General features: G+C 63.2%; 1 protein-coding gene across 7 annotated transcripts; it reads left to right on the top strand.

Annotated features, from left to right (window-relative positions):
• The first annotated feature begins 103 nt into the window (after positions 1-103).
• PDLIM7 (PDZ and LIM domain 7) lies at positions 104-15,366 on the top strand. 7 transcript variants are annotated; one of them, XM_057412036.1, is made up of 21 exons: positions 104-242; positions 1,445-1,551; positions 4,861-5,012; positions 5,306-5,336; positions 6,926-6,942; positions 7,532-7,677; positions 8,024-8,060; positions 8,900-9,054; positions 9,397-9,433; positions 10,011-10,049; positions 10,171-10,325; positions 10,653-10,689; positions 11,348-11,389; positions 11,518-11,672; positions 12,008-12,044; positions 13,168-13,226; positions 13,363-13,597; positions 13,675-13,855; positions 14,032-14,152; positions 14,625-14,740; positions 14,996-15,366. In XM_057412036.1, exons 2-21 carry the CDS (start codon positions 1,447-1,449, stop codon positions 15,080-15,082), a joined length of 1,944 nt encoding a protein of 647 aa, XP_057268019.1. In that variant the 5' UTR covers positions 104-242; positions 1,445-1,446; the 3' UTR covers positions 15,083-15,366. The 7 variants fall into 7 exon arrangements, with proteins under 7 accessions (XP_057268019.1, XP_057268020.1, XP_057268021.1 ...); XM_057412037.1 differs by lacking the exon at positions 10,011-10,049; XM_057412038.1 differs by lacking the exons at positions 8,900-9,054; positions 9,397-9,433.
• The last annotated feature ends 209 nt before the right edge of the window (positions 15,367-15,575 follow it).

Genomic DNA, 15,575 nt, shown 5'->3' with positions numbered 1-15,575 from the left:
CTGCGGGAACAGGGTGGGGGCAGCCAGCAGCTCCCCGCTAGGGGGCGCCGCTGTGCTCTTCGCTGCAGGCAGGCGCGCGTGGTGATTGGCCAAGCCGCCGGCCGGCTCCGCCTCCCCCTCGCCGCTATATAGCGCAGGGCCGGGCAGCGGGGCGGTGCCCGAGTTCGAGTCCCGCGGCAGCCGGATTGCTCCGCTCCCCGCTGTGGCGCCCCCCGCCCCACCGGGGGCCCGCCCGGCCGCGGGTGAGTGAGGGCTGGGGTCCGCGTGCTCTGCCGGGGGAGTGGGGTCATGGGGGGTGCGGGGCTGAGGCCTGGGTCTGGGAGCAGGGGCTTGGTTGGGGTCGGGCCCATGTGGGGCAGGGTCGGGGGCCCCGACCTCGGGAAGGGGGCTCTGTGGGCCGGGATGGGGAGGGGTTCCCCGTGGGGCGGGCTGTGGAGCGGGGCTCGGGGGCAGGGCTGGCTGCCCGGCCCGGCCGTTCCTCCGGAGCTGGAGAGATGCCCATCGCGGGGCTGCTGGGGACCCTGGCCCAGCCCCGAGGGGAGATAGGGGCTGCCTGCCCGGTCCCGGCGCTTCGGCGCTGGGAATGCCTGACACGCAGCTTCCTCCGGCCCTCCCGAGCGGGGAGCGGGCTGGTGTCGTCTTACACGCCTTATATAGCCCGCACCGGGCCGGCAGAGCGGGGCACGCTGGCCCCCAGCCCTGCGGCGCCCGCCGCCGCCCGGCCGTCCGGTGCGAGGGGCAGGGAGGGCGTGGGCCCCTCTGACCCCGGCTGGCAGCGGCAGGAGGAGGGTGCCGGGGGGCCCGTTCAGGTGAGGGGTGTCCGATGGCCGCGGCTGCCCGGGCCCCGGCCGGCTGACAGCTGTCAGTGTGGCCCTGGCAGGCAGCGCAGCGCCGGGATTCCCTCCCGCCGAGCCCCGGCTCTGAGCGCAGAGATGGGCTCGCTCCCAGGTACCATGTGCTGGGCCAGCTGCCGGAGCGGTGCTCTGCCAGGCGCCTCGGGTGGTGTCCCGCAGCTCCTGTGCTGCCGCTGATCTTCCACCCGGCAAGAACGCTTCTGGTTCCCATCCTTCCCTACCCGCTCCCACTTCTCCGTGGTCTGAAACGGTCTTGGCTTTCAGCAGCGTGAGTTTCTGGGATGCTGCAAGGGATAACAAGTGCCAGGTTTGGGCGAGGGAGGGCAAAGCCAGCGGGTCCTCCGCTGTGAGCGGCAGCGGGGCTATGCCTCACTCTTTGCACTAGTCAGCATTAGTCTTGGCTCTGGCACTGCTGGAGGAGATGCTGATAGATTTGGGGTGCGTCTCTAACCACAGTGTAGGATGGTCAGGGTGGAAACATGACCAGTCTCCTGTCCTGTTGTGTAAGGCACCGGCCCCCCTCCTTGCCTGCTCTCCTTGCATTTTTCCTGTGTATCCTAATGCCAGGATCACACCCTCTTCCCTTGCAGAGATGGGTGACATGGAGTCCTACAAGGTGATGCTGAACGGGCCAGCGCCCTGGGGCTTCAGGCTGCAGGGAGGAAAAGATTTCAGCATGCCGCTCTCCATCTCCAGGGTAAGAGAAGCCAAGACCAGTGATACCCACCCTTCCTCCTGCCTCAGGGGGTGGGAAGCCATGGTGACTGCATCCAGGTGGCTGAGGCAGAGATATGTGGGGGATGTATATGAGTTGGGGCCCTGGGAATGCTGCATCCTGCCCTGCTTGGCTCCATGTAGCCTCCTTGGTGCCTTATCAGCTGCAGTCCAGCTCGGGGGTGTTCCGGGCAGAGATGTGAAATGCTGCCCGGCCTCTGCAGAGTCATTCAGCTGCTTGGGGGGGCCGGGGAGGCCCCTTCCTGAGCTTGCCCACTGCAGGGGGAGGGGAGCTGCTCTCACGTCTCTGAGCTGTGGGGCCAACGTTCTGGTCTGCACTCCATTGCTGGGCTCTGAGTTCCAGGACCCAGCCTGTGCCCTTCTGCCCCCCTGTTGTGTGCTTCCCAGCTCCACACCTGAGCTGGCCCCTGAAATGGACAGGGAAGGGAGGAAGCCTGTGCTGGTGCCTGCACAGAGATATGGCTCCCTTTACAGAGCCAGCCAATTTCTGCAGCGTGAGCAAGAGCCGCTGTGCTGCCTGTTGTGGCTGAGGTACCTGGTGTGAGCTGCTCCCGCTGTGATGCTCACCCAAGCCATGTCTGGCTCCTGGCTGTGTGTGTGTCCTTGTCCCTGAGCAGCCTGGTCCCCAGGGTGGGTGCTGGCCGGGGCTCTGGTCACACAATTGCCTTATAAGCATTGGAATGTGACTGCATCGCCCGTGCCGCTGACGCTGGGGCTGCTGGCATGATGCTGCTTTTGCAAGGACCACGTTGCTGGTGGCACCAAGCGCTGCGTGGGGCCTGCCCCTGGCAGGAGCCTGGCACCGTGTGTCTGTCCCAAAGAGCACGGGTCTCTGCAGCATCCCACACAGACCCTGAGTGCTCTGTGCGAGGCTGGAGCTGCCAGTGCCGCTGCCCCGGGGCCTGCGAATCAATGCTGAGCACAGAGACGGCTTCAGCGGGTTTATGCGCTAAAAAATGTTTCCCTTGGCTGCGAGCCAGAGTTTAACAAAGGGTCTGGTTGGATGGAGGAGCCTCCCAGGGCAGGGGCCTCGTGAAGCAACATCCCCGCTGTTCAAGCAGTCCAGCGCTGCCCTCGGGGCTTGGACACTGCTGCTGTCCTGGGCAGGGCATGCAGGAGCAGTGAGGATGTTCCCAAGGGATGTGGCCAGCTTTAGCTGTGCTGTATGTAGGGACGTCGGCCCTGTCTTATGGGAAGGGGTGGCCCTGCACCCCAGAGGCATCCCCAGCCCTAAAGCTCCTGCCCAGAGCACACTGCTGTCCTTGGCCACTGCTTCCCTTGAGCAGGGAGCTGGCTGCACTGGCAGGCCTAGGGCTGCTGGAGCAAGCTGGAAGGAAGCGTCCTGCCCTGGCTTTGAGAGCTGCAGTGAGGCCCTGCTCTGTGGGGCAGGGGAGCACATGGGGAAAGCAGCACTGGTGAGTGCTTTGGCTCTTGGCTGTGTCCATCACCATGACACTGCTGGGTGAGCTGCGAGGCTTCTTCAGCTCGGTGGTCACATAAAGGAGGTGCCACCCTGGTCCTCTGCGTATTTCTTGCATGGTAAGGGGCTCTGCTGGGGTCCTGACACCTTGGCTAGACAAGCTGCAAGAGCCTGCAAGGTCCTGAGCTGCTTGTAGTGGAGCCAGGGTAAGGGCTGGTGTCTGGGGGCTTGGATGCTGTGTGGAGGAGAGACCCTTGGTGCTGCTAGCAGGACAGTGCTGGGGGATGCTTCCTTGGCCGCAGTGCAGGTGCCTCACTCCCCTCAGTGCTGTGTGAGGCCCTGTCTGGGTGCCCAAGCCAGGGACACCTTTCTGGATGTAGTGATGGAGGCACTGGGGAACAAAGGGCTGGCTGGGTGGAGGGGGAGGAAGGAAGCCCTGGAAGCAGGAGGGCTGGCACTGCCATGGCTCCTGCCTGAGCTGGCACCTGCCGAAGGGGTTTCCTGGCGCGGGAAGGGCAGCGTGGCAGGCTGGGTGCGGTGTGTGACGCAGCCTTTGAGCTCTCCCCTTCCCGTGTAGCCCTGTGAAAACCTCTCCCAGATCCTACTCCTGCTTCCAAACATATGCAGTCACCTCATGCCTTCCCCAGCCCTCCAGGGCAGCAAGACGGGGCTTGCAGCGGTGCGGCCGAGAGCCGGCCGGCGCCACTTCATGCCCAGGGCACCCTGTGGTGCTGGGCAGGAGGAGCGGGTGCTGGGTGGTACAGGGACACAGGAGGAGGTACCTGTGTCCTATGGGGTGGCAGTGGGATGCAGGTAGTGCCAGGCCGCATCCAGCCTGGTTGTGGGGTTTGGGCTCTCGTGGAAGACCTGTGCTGACGTGGGGGAGGAGAGCACAGCTCTGGGACAAGCAGGGCCCCGTGCATGGGCAAGGAGGGGCTGGGGCTCGTCGCAGGGTTTTCTCAGCCCTCTGACAACGCTGGGAATCTGGCTCGCTCCTTTTATGTTCATGTTGAACAGGACTTGAGGAAATACTTGGTCTGGGTCCAAGCGCCTCAAGTTCTTCTGTGCTGGAGGAGCAGGAATGGCTGCAGCCTACCCACGTCTGTCTGTCAGTGCCTGCGAGCTGTGTGCGGTGCTCGGGGCCCTGCTCACCTTCCGCTGTGCATCCCCGGCGGGAGGGGAGGGCAGCCTCTGCTTCCCCGCACGGGGCTGACGCAGCGCCGGGCCACAGAACCGTGCTGGGGACAAGGCACATCCCCGGTGCAGGGGAACCCATGGCTGTGCTCACAGGTGCCCCAGCGGGGTGAGGCCTCAGGGAGCTGTGTGGGTCGGGGTTGGTGTCTCCCTGCCCTGGGGAGTGCTCCCACTGTGGGAATGAGGTAACGTCTGCACCAGGAGGGAATGGGACGTGCGCCTGGGGGCTGCCTCCCCTGTCCCAGCGCTCGCCCCGGGCGATGAGCTGGACGTGCCTGTGGTTTGCAGCCAGGCGTGGGCTGTCCGGCGGGTCCTGACTCACTGCGCTCGCTTCCCACCGCCCGGATGGCTCTGAGGGGTGGCCGGGCCTCCTGCTGGGGCTGAGGCAGCACCGAGGCTGAGCCAGCACCGCCTCTGCCGTTCGGTGTCATGGGGACTGGGCCCCGGGGTGCTGTCATGGCCCCAGCTGTGCGCTCAGTGGAGGGGCCAGTGGGCTGGGAAACGGGGGTGATGTGTGGGTCCCTACTTCCCCCTCATCAGGCTTGTATGGGTGTCCTTAGCTGGGACCCAGCAGATCCCTGCTGTCAGGAGGACAGGGCTGTCCCTGTGCTCCCACATCAGCCGTGCTGGCTCTCCCTGATTCTGTCTGTCTTTCAGCTGACACCGGGCGGGAAGGCGGCGCAGGCTGGTGTGGGAGTGGGCGACTGGGTGCTGTACATCGACGGGGAGAGCACCAGCTCCATGACACACATCGAGGCCCAGAACAGGATCCGCGCCTGTGGGGACAGGCTCAGCCTCACACTGAGCAGGTGGGATTTGTGGGTCCTTGTGTGGATGGAGCAAACCGCTCTGCCCAGTGCCCCCAGTGCCATCTCCCGGCATCACTGCTCCTTGCTCGGAGCCTGGCAGCCCCTGGATGAGTCCAGGGGCTCTACTTGGCTGGATGAGGCTTGGCCTGGCCGCCAGCCCTCTCCTGTGAGCCATGGGACAATGTCAGCAGTCCATGGCTCCCCTTGGGTGGGGGCTGCCTTCTTGGGGTAGCAGTGTCCTGGTGCTGGCTGGTCTGGTTTCAGTACCTGCCTCCCTGTCTTCTCTCTTGCAGAGCTCAGAACCACATGGGGAAGCCACAGAAGGTACGTGTCGCTCCTGGTGCTGCAGAGGTACCTCAGCCTGGTTTCAGGGGAGGGGAATTGGCTCGGAGTGTAGATGGACAAATGGACTTTGCTCCTGGGGCCTGCAGGCTTTTGGGGGGACTTGGGTGTGTTTGAAGGGCTGGAGAACTCCCTGCTGGAGGAGCGGCCCTGACTGCTGTACTGCAGGGGATCAGAGGGAGCAGGGTCTGTCCAGCGGGCACCCAGGTCATGGCTGCTGCCCGCCTGTGCCCCTGCCAGTGCTGGGTGCGGGCAAAGGCCAACAGAGGTGAGGAGGCCAGGCAGTTGCTCATGGCCTCGGGGCCCTGTATTTGCCAGCGCTGGGCAGTGCCCTGGCACGGGGAGCAGGGCTGGGGCCGGTGACTCCTGGATGGAAGCCACCTGCATGCATTCAGCTTCGTGCTGCGGGGCAGTTTGGATCGGTGTGTGCATGCTCTGCCCTGCTGCGTGCAGCAGCGAGTGTCTGGGCACTTACTAATTCTCCAACAACCCTCAGGCTTGTGACCTGCAGAGTGAGGTGCCAGCCTGGCAGAGCCTGGTGCCCTGTGGTGCACATGCTGTCCGGCTTCCCTGCCTGCTGCGCTGCCTGGCCCCTTGCATGCTGCTTGACGTGTGAGCCCGTGTCTGTGTGTTTTGTCTCGCTCAGGACTCACTCCCCTGCTCTGAACCCCTGAAATATAACTTCGCTCCCAGCACCGCCCTCAACAAAACAGCCCGGCCCTTCGGGGCAGGCTCGCCTCCGAACCCACGGCCCGGGCTGGTGACGAAACCCGTGACGTACGCGCCCCTGGCGCCCGCCTGCACCCCCCAGCACAATGGGTACGTTGCTGTCTGTCCTGCTCCCCAAGGATCGGAGGGACCCCGTTGCCCGGCCCTGCTGCGCCTTGCATGCCAGGCCCCAGGGTGGTAGCGGGTAACAGTGCCCATGCTGTGGGCCCCCGGTGGCTGGTGCTGAGGAGGCACAACAGGACTGTCATGCACAGCCATGCACGTGCTGGTCCCTCGCTCAGGGACGTGTCAGGCCTGTGGGGAGTCCTGCAGGGCATGGTATGGTGGTTGCAGCAGGACATTCACTGGCATCTGTGGCAGCACGGAAGCACCAGCCAGTGCCTGCCCCGGGATGTCCTGCTGGTCCCATGGCTGCCAGGACGGGCTGGGCACAGTGAAGCCCTCGCACCCCATGCAGCGCTGTCTTCACCCTGCTTGCAGGGAAGAAGCTCCTGGCTTTCCAGGCTGCCCACCCGTGTGTCTGGCAGCTGCCTGTCCCGGTCCCTCCTGCCAGGAGCTGCTGTGGTGCCCTGAGACAGGGCAATGGGGGTATGCAGCCCTGGCTGTCCTGGGCACCCAGGTGTGTTTTGGGGGGCTGAGGGAGGCATGGTCTGGTCTGCTGGTGTCTGCCCCTGTGCCCCAGTGTGCTCCCAGCCCTGGGCAAGCTGGGCATGATTCTTGGGGTAGGGGAACTGGTGCAGGCCATAGGTGAGCTCTGGGAACTTCTCGGGTGCTGCGGGTCTAATTTCTCTTTCCTTTTTCTTTCTTTCTCTCCTCCCTTTCTTTTTCCCTCTCCCCTACAGGTGCTGAGCCTTGACAAGTCAGTAAGCCTTTTGCCTGCTCTTTCTATCCTCCCTGCATGCCTCTTCCCTGCTATTGCCAGCCCAGGGACAGGCAGTGTGTGCTGCTCTGTCCATGGCGTGTGTCCCTCCTGGCAGCATGCTGCCCCTAGCCTGAAGGGCAAGCGCTGCCTGTCTGCTGGGGCCCTGGAGTGTTCTCATGCATGGTCCCTTTCCTCCTCCCCAAGACATGTCTTAGTTGGGCAAGGGCTGTCAGCTGTGCTGGGTACCACACCCAGGGCCAAGCAGGCATCACTGCCATGGACACCATACGTGTTCATTGAGCTCTCATGCAGCTGCCCTGCCAGTGATTTATTTACCTTGGCTTATTCTTGCCCTGTGCTTTCCACTGCTGTCCCGTGGGACCAGTCTTACAATGCCAGGAATGGTGGTCAGTTCTTAATGGTCCCTCCTGACATGGAGGAGGAGTAGGGGGTGTGGGGAGCAGGCAATGTGTGGTATCTCGGGTACTAATGTGCTGCAGTTCTGGCCTGGGGAAGGTGTGGGGCAGCCCCAGGGAGGTTATGCCGTGGGGATCTGTCTGATTTGACAGACCACTTTCACTCGCAGGCAGCCCCTGGAGCCCCCCAGCACCCCTGTATATGACCCCATGAAGTTGCAGCTGATAGAGGATGCTGAGAGCTGGCAGCCCCGCTCTGGGACCTCCCAGTCCCGCTCCTTCCTCAAACTGGCCCGGCTCACGGGCACTGATGGATGTAAGTTCCCTCAGGGACTGGCACTGGCAGCCTGGGGGTGCTTGGCTTTGCCAGGGCCACTGCAGCCAGATTGATGACCTGGTGTATTATGGCACTGAGCGTTGGCTTAGGCCCCGTGTGGCCTCTCAGAGCCGCTGGGAGTTGCCCAGGGCTCTGTGTGGGCTCGTGGTGGTGCCACTGGGCTGGGGCCATGCTGTGCCCCATGCCCGGGCACGGCTGTGTGCTGGTGCAGGAGGGCAGCAGGAGGAGAGGGTGGTTTTCCTGCCTTTTCTTTTCCTTCCTCCTGTGGCTGGTCCTCAGTGGCCATAGACTGACTCTCTCCTCCTTTCTCTCCTGCTGTGCTCAGTGGAGGACCATGAGGATGTGCTTGTTAAAGAGCCCAGGTAAGGGGAGTGTGCACCAGGGTAGCAGCAGGAGCCTTGATGGTGCCACTCAGGGCTGAGCCCACCCGGCTGGTTTGCACTCACTGCTTGCAGTGACTCTGGGGAACCTCTTTGCCCTGTTGTTTCTTCTCTCCTGTCCTCTGGCTCCATCCTCACGTTCCATCTCTGTTCTCTAGCTCTTCCTAAGCTGAGCTCTTGATGGAGCTGCAGAGCCTGCCCTGCACTCGCCACGCGATGGGCACCCTCAGTGCTCAGCCACCGATCTGACTGTCACCTCGGCAGAGTCCTGCCTACGCACCCACCTGCAGGGCTGGCTGTCCTCAAGCACGGTGTGCCAGGCAGGACCCTTGGGCACTGCTGGCACTGAGCTGGGGAGGCTGAGCTGCACCGTTGCTTCTTGAGCAAATCAAACCTGGAGGAGGCTGGTGGCACTGGCAACACTTCACTGGGGGGGTTAGGAGGTGCTGTGAAGTACCTGGACCCGGGGCACAATATCCTGTGGGGTTGTGAGACAGATGGGTAGATGGGGGTGAGCGTCACCAGCGTTCCTGTGGAGCTGGGGGTGGCCAGGAGTCTGGTCAGGAATGAGTGCTGCTGGGGGTGTGTATGGGAGGGATGCACTGAGCCATGGGTCAGTCACCCAGTGCTGTGCCGCCGGTTTTCTGATGCCACAGGGATGCCTGAGTCTGGCTGGGGCAAAAGGGGGCTGTGACGTGTGCTGGTGGTGAGGGTCTGGAGTGGGTGTTAGTGTGTGTGAGGGCAGTTTTGGGATCACTGCCATGTGCCCAAGCAGGGTCCATGGATGGTGCCGGCTCAGCACCTGCCTCTGTCACTCGCAGGCAGCCCCCGCAGCTGCTGGAGCCCCCCAGCATCCCTGTGTGTGACCCTGGGAAGCTGCGGCTTGTAGAGGATTCTGAGAGCTGGCAGCCCCGCACTGGGACCTCCCAGTCCCGCTCCTTCCGCAAACTGGCCCAGCTGACAGGCACTGACAGCAGTGAGTTCACACAGGACCTGGCAATGGCTGCCTGGGGGTGCTGGGCTTTGCTGGGGCAGCTGGAGCCCGGCAGAGGCTGCATCGTGGCACCGGTGTGTTGGATGTGTCCCCATGTGGCTCCTGAGTCGATGGGAGCTGCCTGGGGCTGTGCGAGGGCCTCTGATGGTGCCACTGGGCTGGGACCGTCCTCTGCCCTGTGCCTGGGCAAGGCTGGGTGTTGGGGCAGGATGGTGGTGGGAGGAGGTGTTAGTTTTCCTGCCTTTCCTTTTCATTCCTGCTGTACTTGGTCCTCGGTGGCCACAGGCTGACTCTGTCTCCTCCTTTTTCTCCTGCTGTGCCCAGTGGAGGATCGTGAGGATGAGCTTGTTAAAGAGCGCAGGTAAGGGGAGCATGTGTCAGTGCAGCAGCAGGAGCCACAATGGTGCCCACTTGGGGCTGAGCCCACCCGGCTGGTTTGCACTCACTGCTTGCAGTGACTCTGGGGAACCTCTTTGCCCTGTTGCTGTTTTTCTCTTTCATCCTCCTCTGTTCTCTCCACTCCCAGAACTGCACTGTTGGCAGAGCCACGTGACAGGCATTGCCAGCATTCACTCATTGCTCTGACCATCACCTTGGGAGGGTCCTGCCAGGCTGTCCACATCCGGACTTTCCCTGTGCTGGGTGTCCTGGGCATGGCCCTTGGGCACTGCTGGCACTGAGCTGGAGAGGCTGAGCTGCACCAAAGAGGATGTAATGGGTAGGGGCAGCTGGTGGCACTGGCAACACCTTGCTGGGGGCGTTGGGAGGTGCTAGGCACATGTCTAGGCACAGTGTCCTGTAGGGCTGCAGGTGGCTGCAAAGCTGGTCATGAGTGAGTGCTGATGGCACCTTTGTGGGGCTGCAGGTGCATAGGGTGGGATGCACTGAGCTGTAGGTCAAGTCCTGACTATAGTGCCACCGTTTTTCTGATGCCACAGGGATGCCCATGGGTCTGGCTGGGGCACAGGGCACCAGCGGTAAGTGCCAGGGTGTGGCAGGGGGGGCTGGCATCTGCGAGGGCTATTTCAGCATCCCTGCCTGTGCCCAAGCAGGGTCCATGCATGGTGCTGGCTCAGCGCCTGCCTCTGTCACTCGCAGGCAGCCCCCGCAGCTGCTGGAGCCCCCCAAGAGCCCCGTGTGTGACCCTGGGAAGGTACGGCAGGTAGAGAACACTGAGAGCTGGCAGCCCCGCACCGGGACCTCCCAGTCCCGCTCCTTCCGCAGACTGGCCCAGCTGACGGGTGCTGACAGCAGTGAGTTCACACAGGACCTGGTGCTGGCTGCCTGGGGGGTGCTGGGATTTGCTGGGGCAGCTGGAGCCTGATCCAGGCTGTTGTGAGGTCTGGCACCGGTGTGTTGGCTTAGGCCATGCGTTGCCCCTCTGAGCTGGGTGGAAATTGCCCAGGGCTGGCTCACAGTGGTTGGGCTGGGGCTGTGCTCTGCCCCGTGCCCGGGCAGGGCTGGGTGTTGGGGCAGGAGGGCGGTGGGAGGAGAGGGTGGTTTTCCTGCCTTTCCTTTTCCTTCCTGCTGTGCCTGGTCCTCAGTGGCCGCAGACTGACTTTGTTTCCTGCTGTGCTCAGTGGAGGATCATGAGGATGAGCTTGTTAAAGAGCCCAGGTAAGGGGAGTGTGCACCAGGGCAGCAGCAGGAGCCGTTCACTCCTGTAAGCTACTCACTGCTTGCAGTGACTGCGGAAACTCTTTGCCCTGTTGTTTCTTCTCTCCTCTCCTCTCCTCCTGCTCCATCCTCACATTCTGTCTCTGTCCTTTCACTCTCCCAAAGCTGAGCTCTTGATATAGCTGCAGAGCCCGCCCTGCACTCACCACACGGTGGCTCGATGGGCCCCTCCAGCACTCAGCCACTGATCCGACCTTCCCTGCGGGAGGGTCCTGCCCAGGCACCTGCCTGCCAGTCTGGCTTCTCCAGTAGGGATGTCCTTAGAGTGTGTGCTCCCTGTGCTGGGCAGGACCCTTGGGCACTGCTGGCACTGAGCTGGGGAGGCTGAGCTGCACCACGGTGTTCCTGGGCATAATGGGTAGGGGCAGCTGGTGGCACTGGCAACACCTTGCTGGGGATGTTGGGAGGTGCTAGACACATGCCTGAGGCACAGTTTCCTGTGTGGAGCTGCAGGGGGCTACAGGGCTGGTCATGAGTGAGTGCTGACGGCATCTGTGGGGCTTGTGCCTCTGTGGGGCTGGGGGTGCATATGGGAGGGATGCACTGAGCCGTGTGTCAACCACTGACTGTTGTACCGCCGTTGTTTTTAATGCCGCAGGGAAACCCATGGGGCTGGCTGGGGCACGGGGGAGATGTGGTGGTAAGTGCCAAGGTCTGGCAAAGGGCTTGGTGTCTGTAAAGGCACTTTTGGGATCACTGCCCTGTGCTGCAGTGCTGGGCAGGAGCTGTGCATGGTGCCGGCTGAGCGCCTGCCTCTGTCACTCGCAGGCAGCCCCCAGAGCCGCTGGACCCCCCCAGGAGCCCCGTGTGTGACCCTGGGAAGCTGCGGCTGATGGAGGATGCTGAGGACTGGCAGCCCCGCACCGGGACCTCCCAGTCCCGCTCCTTCCGCAAACTGGCCCGGCTCACGGGCACTGATGGATGTAAGTTCCCTCAGGGCCCAGCGGTGCTGGGCTGCCTGGGGGTGCTGGCCTTTGCTGGGACAGAGAGTGCCTGGCAGAGGCTGTGGGGTGATGTGGCACTGGGGCTTTGGTTGTGGCCCTGTGTGGGCTGCCCAGGGCTCTGTGTGTGCTCGTGGTGCTGCTGCTGGGCTGGGGCTGTGCTCTGCCCCATGCCCAGGCAGGGCTGTGTTGTTGGGGCAGGAGGGCAGCAGGAGGAGAGGGTGGTTTTCCTGCCTTTCCTTTTCCTTCCTGCTGTGCCTGGTCCTTGGTGGCCACAGACTGACTCTCTCTCCTCCTCTCTCTCCTGCTGCGCCCAGTGGAGGATCATGAGGATGTGTTTGTTAAAAAACCCAGGTAAGGGGAGTGTGCAGGGCGGCTGCAGGAGCTGTGGGGCTGCATGTCCCAGACAGGACCTGCTGGGCGCTGCTGGCACCAAGTTGGGGATGCCAAACTGTGCCATGATGCCCCAGACACAGCGGGTCTAATGCGGCTTGTGGCACTGTTGAAACCTCACTGGGGTGGTTGTGATGTTTGGGCAGCACCTTTACATGGGGTGTAACATCCTGTGAGCATGGTGTGGGGCTGTGGGGTGGTTGGGCAGAGCTGGGTGAGTTTCACCTGCTCCTCCCTATGTGAGGACAGAGAAGGGAGCTGGGGCTGTGTTAAGGGGTGCCGGGTGCTGTTCTTTGCCCCATGCAGCTGGGCAGGGGTGATGCACAGTGCCCCTGTTCTCCCTCCCCCTCTCGGAGATACCTCCTGCCCTGGCGCTGTGACCACTGGGTCCCACCTGTGTCTGGTTTGCTCTGCTGCAGATGAATGCTTCTGGCTTTGGAGCTGTCTCCTTGTCTTTGCCCTGGAGAGGCACAGAGACCCTGGCTTTGCCTTTGTCCCTGTCCTCTCGCTTGGCTGGGTTGTGCCTGTCCGGCCCTGCCTTGCCCTGCCTGCTCCCCAGCCCCATGGTGGCAGCCTGGAGGGGGGCAGCACAGGCCTTGTTCCTCCTAAGATCAGTGTGGCCCTGCGTAGCTGGCGGGGATGGCAGAGCCTGCCTGTCCCCAGCTGTGCGAGAGCTGGGCCCTGGTGCTCCCCACTCCGTGTCAGGTCCAAGTCCCTCTGCACCCTGGTGGGGCTGGGGGTGACTATCATGTAAGTGGGAACCCAGGGTCTCTGGTCCCTGGGGTTCCTGGTCAGTCTGGAGCAGGCCCAGAGCTGGTGTGATACCCCAGCAGGCCTGTGCTCCCTCCCATTGCTCCCCAGAGCGCTGCATTGGGTGCCAGAGACCCCAGGCATGCTGTGTCTTCGCAGGGCTGAAGGTGCTTGGCTTGGTACCCATCATCACCAAACCAGCTGCTGGCTGGGCACATGGGCTTGGCCGGCTCCTGCCTGCTTGTTGGGGTGGAGGAGTCGTGCTTGCACACACGCAGGCCTGTTGGGCAGTGGGGTTGAGTGGGGCAGGCCGGATTAACTGCTTGTTCTGTAGCCAGGTCTCCGTGCCGGACCCATCCCCAGGAGCAGGGATGAAGACTGAGCCAGGACTGGGTGAGCAAATCTTTTCCTGTGGTCTTGGGATGAGTGGGATGTGGGTGCTGGGGGATGCTGCTTGCCCATCTATGGATGCTGGGAGTGGGCTGCTGAGGGATCAGGAGCACTGTCCTGGAGACCTGTGTGTGTGCAGCCCCCAGGACCCCTGCCGCCACCCCTGGCCCTGCCAGCCGCCCTCCCTGGGCTGTGGACCCCTCGTTTGCGGAGCGCTACGCCCCGGACAAGACCAGCACCGTGGTGAGCAAGCACAGCCAGCCGGCCACACCGACCCCCATGCAGAACCGCAGCTCCATCGTGCAGGCAGCGCAGCAGAGCCCCGAGGGGCCTGGCCGCACACCGCTCTGCTACAAGTGCAACAAGGTCATCAGGTGAGCCCTGGTCACCACCACTACCACAGCAGCATTCTGGGTCCCGGCATGGCTGACGTGGCTCTGTCCTGCTGCAGGGGACGCTACCTGGTGGCGCTGGGACATTATTACCATCCCGAGGAGTTCACCTGCTGCCAGTGCAGGAAGGTGCTGGATGAGGGCGGCTTCTTTGAGGAGAAAGGCTCCATCTTCTGCCCCAAGTGCTATGACACGCGCTACGCGCCCAGCTGCGCCAAGTGCAAGAAGAAGATCACAGGGGTGAGTAGCCTTCAGTCTGCCCCACGCCTCCCATCTTTACTTCCTGCTCGCCTATGGGCACCTTCCCTTCCCATCCTGATCCCATCCCATGGGATCCCTTGTCCCTTTCTGCCTTGGATGGGACTCCCCATGGCACGGGGTGGTCCTGCCCCTGGCTGATGGTGGCTCCTCTCCAGGAGGTCATGCATGCACTGAAGATGACCTGGCATGTGCAGTGCTTCACATGCGCTGCCTGCAAAACTCCCATCCGCAACCGTGCCTTCTACATGGAGGAGGGACAGCCCTACTGCGAGAGAGGTAGGACCTGGGGACCCCATGTGTCACCCTACATGGCACTGGGGCATCATCGGGGCTCAGCAGCTGCCCACAGTGGTGAGGGTGAGCTGTCCTGCACTGCAGGGCTTCCCTGAGCCACAGGGAACACAGGGACCCCACTCACACAGCCCTGAGCCCTCCATCCCGGTCCTCCCCGGATGCTCCCGGGGGTAGTGTCATTGCTCCCGTGTTGCCATGGTGATGACGCAGGATGTACATCAAAGGCGAGTGCTGCATCCTGGGAGATGAGGTTTGCCTCCTCCGTGCGCCCAGGGGCCACCCTACACAGCACAGGCATCTCTCCTGGGTGTCTCAGTCATCATGCCCCTGGGGCTGGCAGCAAGTTGTCCCCAGGCTGTGACTGGGGGATCCTGGCTGTGCAGCAGCCCTGCTCCCCTGACTGAGGGGCTGCAGTGCTGGGGAACACTGACCTGGGCTCTGCCTCTGCTCGCAGACTATGAGAAGATGTTTGGCACAAAGTGCCGCGGCTGCGACTTCAAGATCGATGCTGGGGACCGGTTCCTGGAGGCGCTGGGGTTCAGCTGGCATGACACTTGCTTCGTCTGTGCGGTGAGCCATGTGCCGCCCTCCCGGGCTGCTGGCAGGGCTGTGGCTCTCCCTGGCAGTCATGCTGTGCATCGGATGCACCAGCAGCATGGGGTCCCTGCTGCAACAAGGCTTTCCCACTTGGCCCTATGCTGGTGGCTCAGAACCCTGCCTCCTGCCATCTGCACCACACCAGTGCTGAGCTCTGGGCTATGGGTGGAAGCCAGGGGCTGTTTCAGCCCCCTTGACCTGACCTCCTGTGCTCTCTCTCCTCCCCAGATCTGCCAGACCAACCTAGAAGGGAAGACATTCTACTCCAAGAAGGACAAGCCGCTCTGCAAGAGCCACGCTTTCTCCCATGTGTGAGGGGCAGGAGTTCAGCTGTGCCCACGCGTGCCCCTGGCCCTGCATGCTCCTCTCCACCCCACCCCTGCTGCCCCCAGGGAGCCAGGCTGGGCCCTTGCCCTTTCCCCTTGCTCCTCTTTCCTGGCAGCTCTTGGCCTGGCTCCAGCCCAAGGCAGTGCTGGGTCCAGAGCCCCTTATACCTGTGTCTCCTGACTGGCCCTAGGAGCCCTGGGACAGGGATGCTGCATGGATCTCCTGCCCCCCAGCCATGCAGTGTGGTGGTTGTGTTGTGCTGAGGCTGGAGCTGGGGGAGGGTCTGGCACAGCAGAGCTGTTCCCTTGCTCGGCTGGGGCCCTGCTGCCTAGTGGCTCAGCGCTCGGGCAGGGATGCTCTGAGCACATCCCTGACTGGGTGAGGACCAGCCCCCTGCCACACTCTCTCCCATCTTCCCTGCTGTGTGCTCAGTGCGTGGGGCTGGAGCCCTGGCCCCACTCCCCTATGGGCTCCTGCCTGC

This window comes from Pezoporus wallicus, unplaced genomic scaffold (genome assembly GCF_028554395.1).
Source record: "Pezoporus wallicus isolate ANWC-B61680 ecotype Strahan unplaced genomic scaffold, APGP_CSIRO_Pwel_v1 contig_6354, whole genome shotgun sequence".
NCBI lineage: Eukaryota > Metazoa > Chordata > Aves > Psittaciformes > Psittacidae > Pezoporus > Pezoporus wallicus.
Note: the sequence above shows the minus strand (reverse complement) of the source record. Positions and strands in the feature narration are given on the sequence as shown.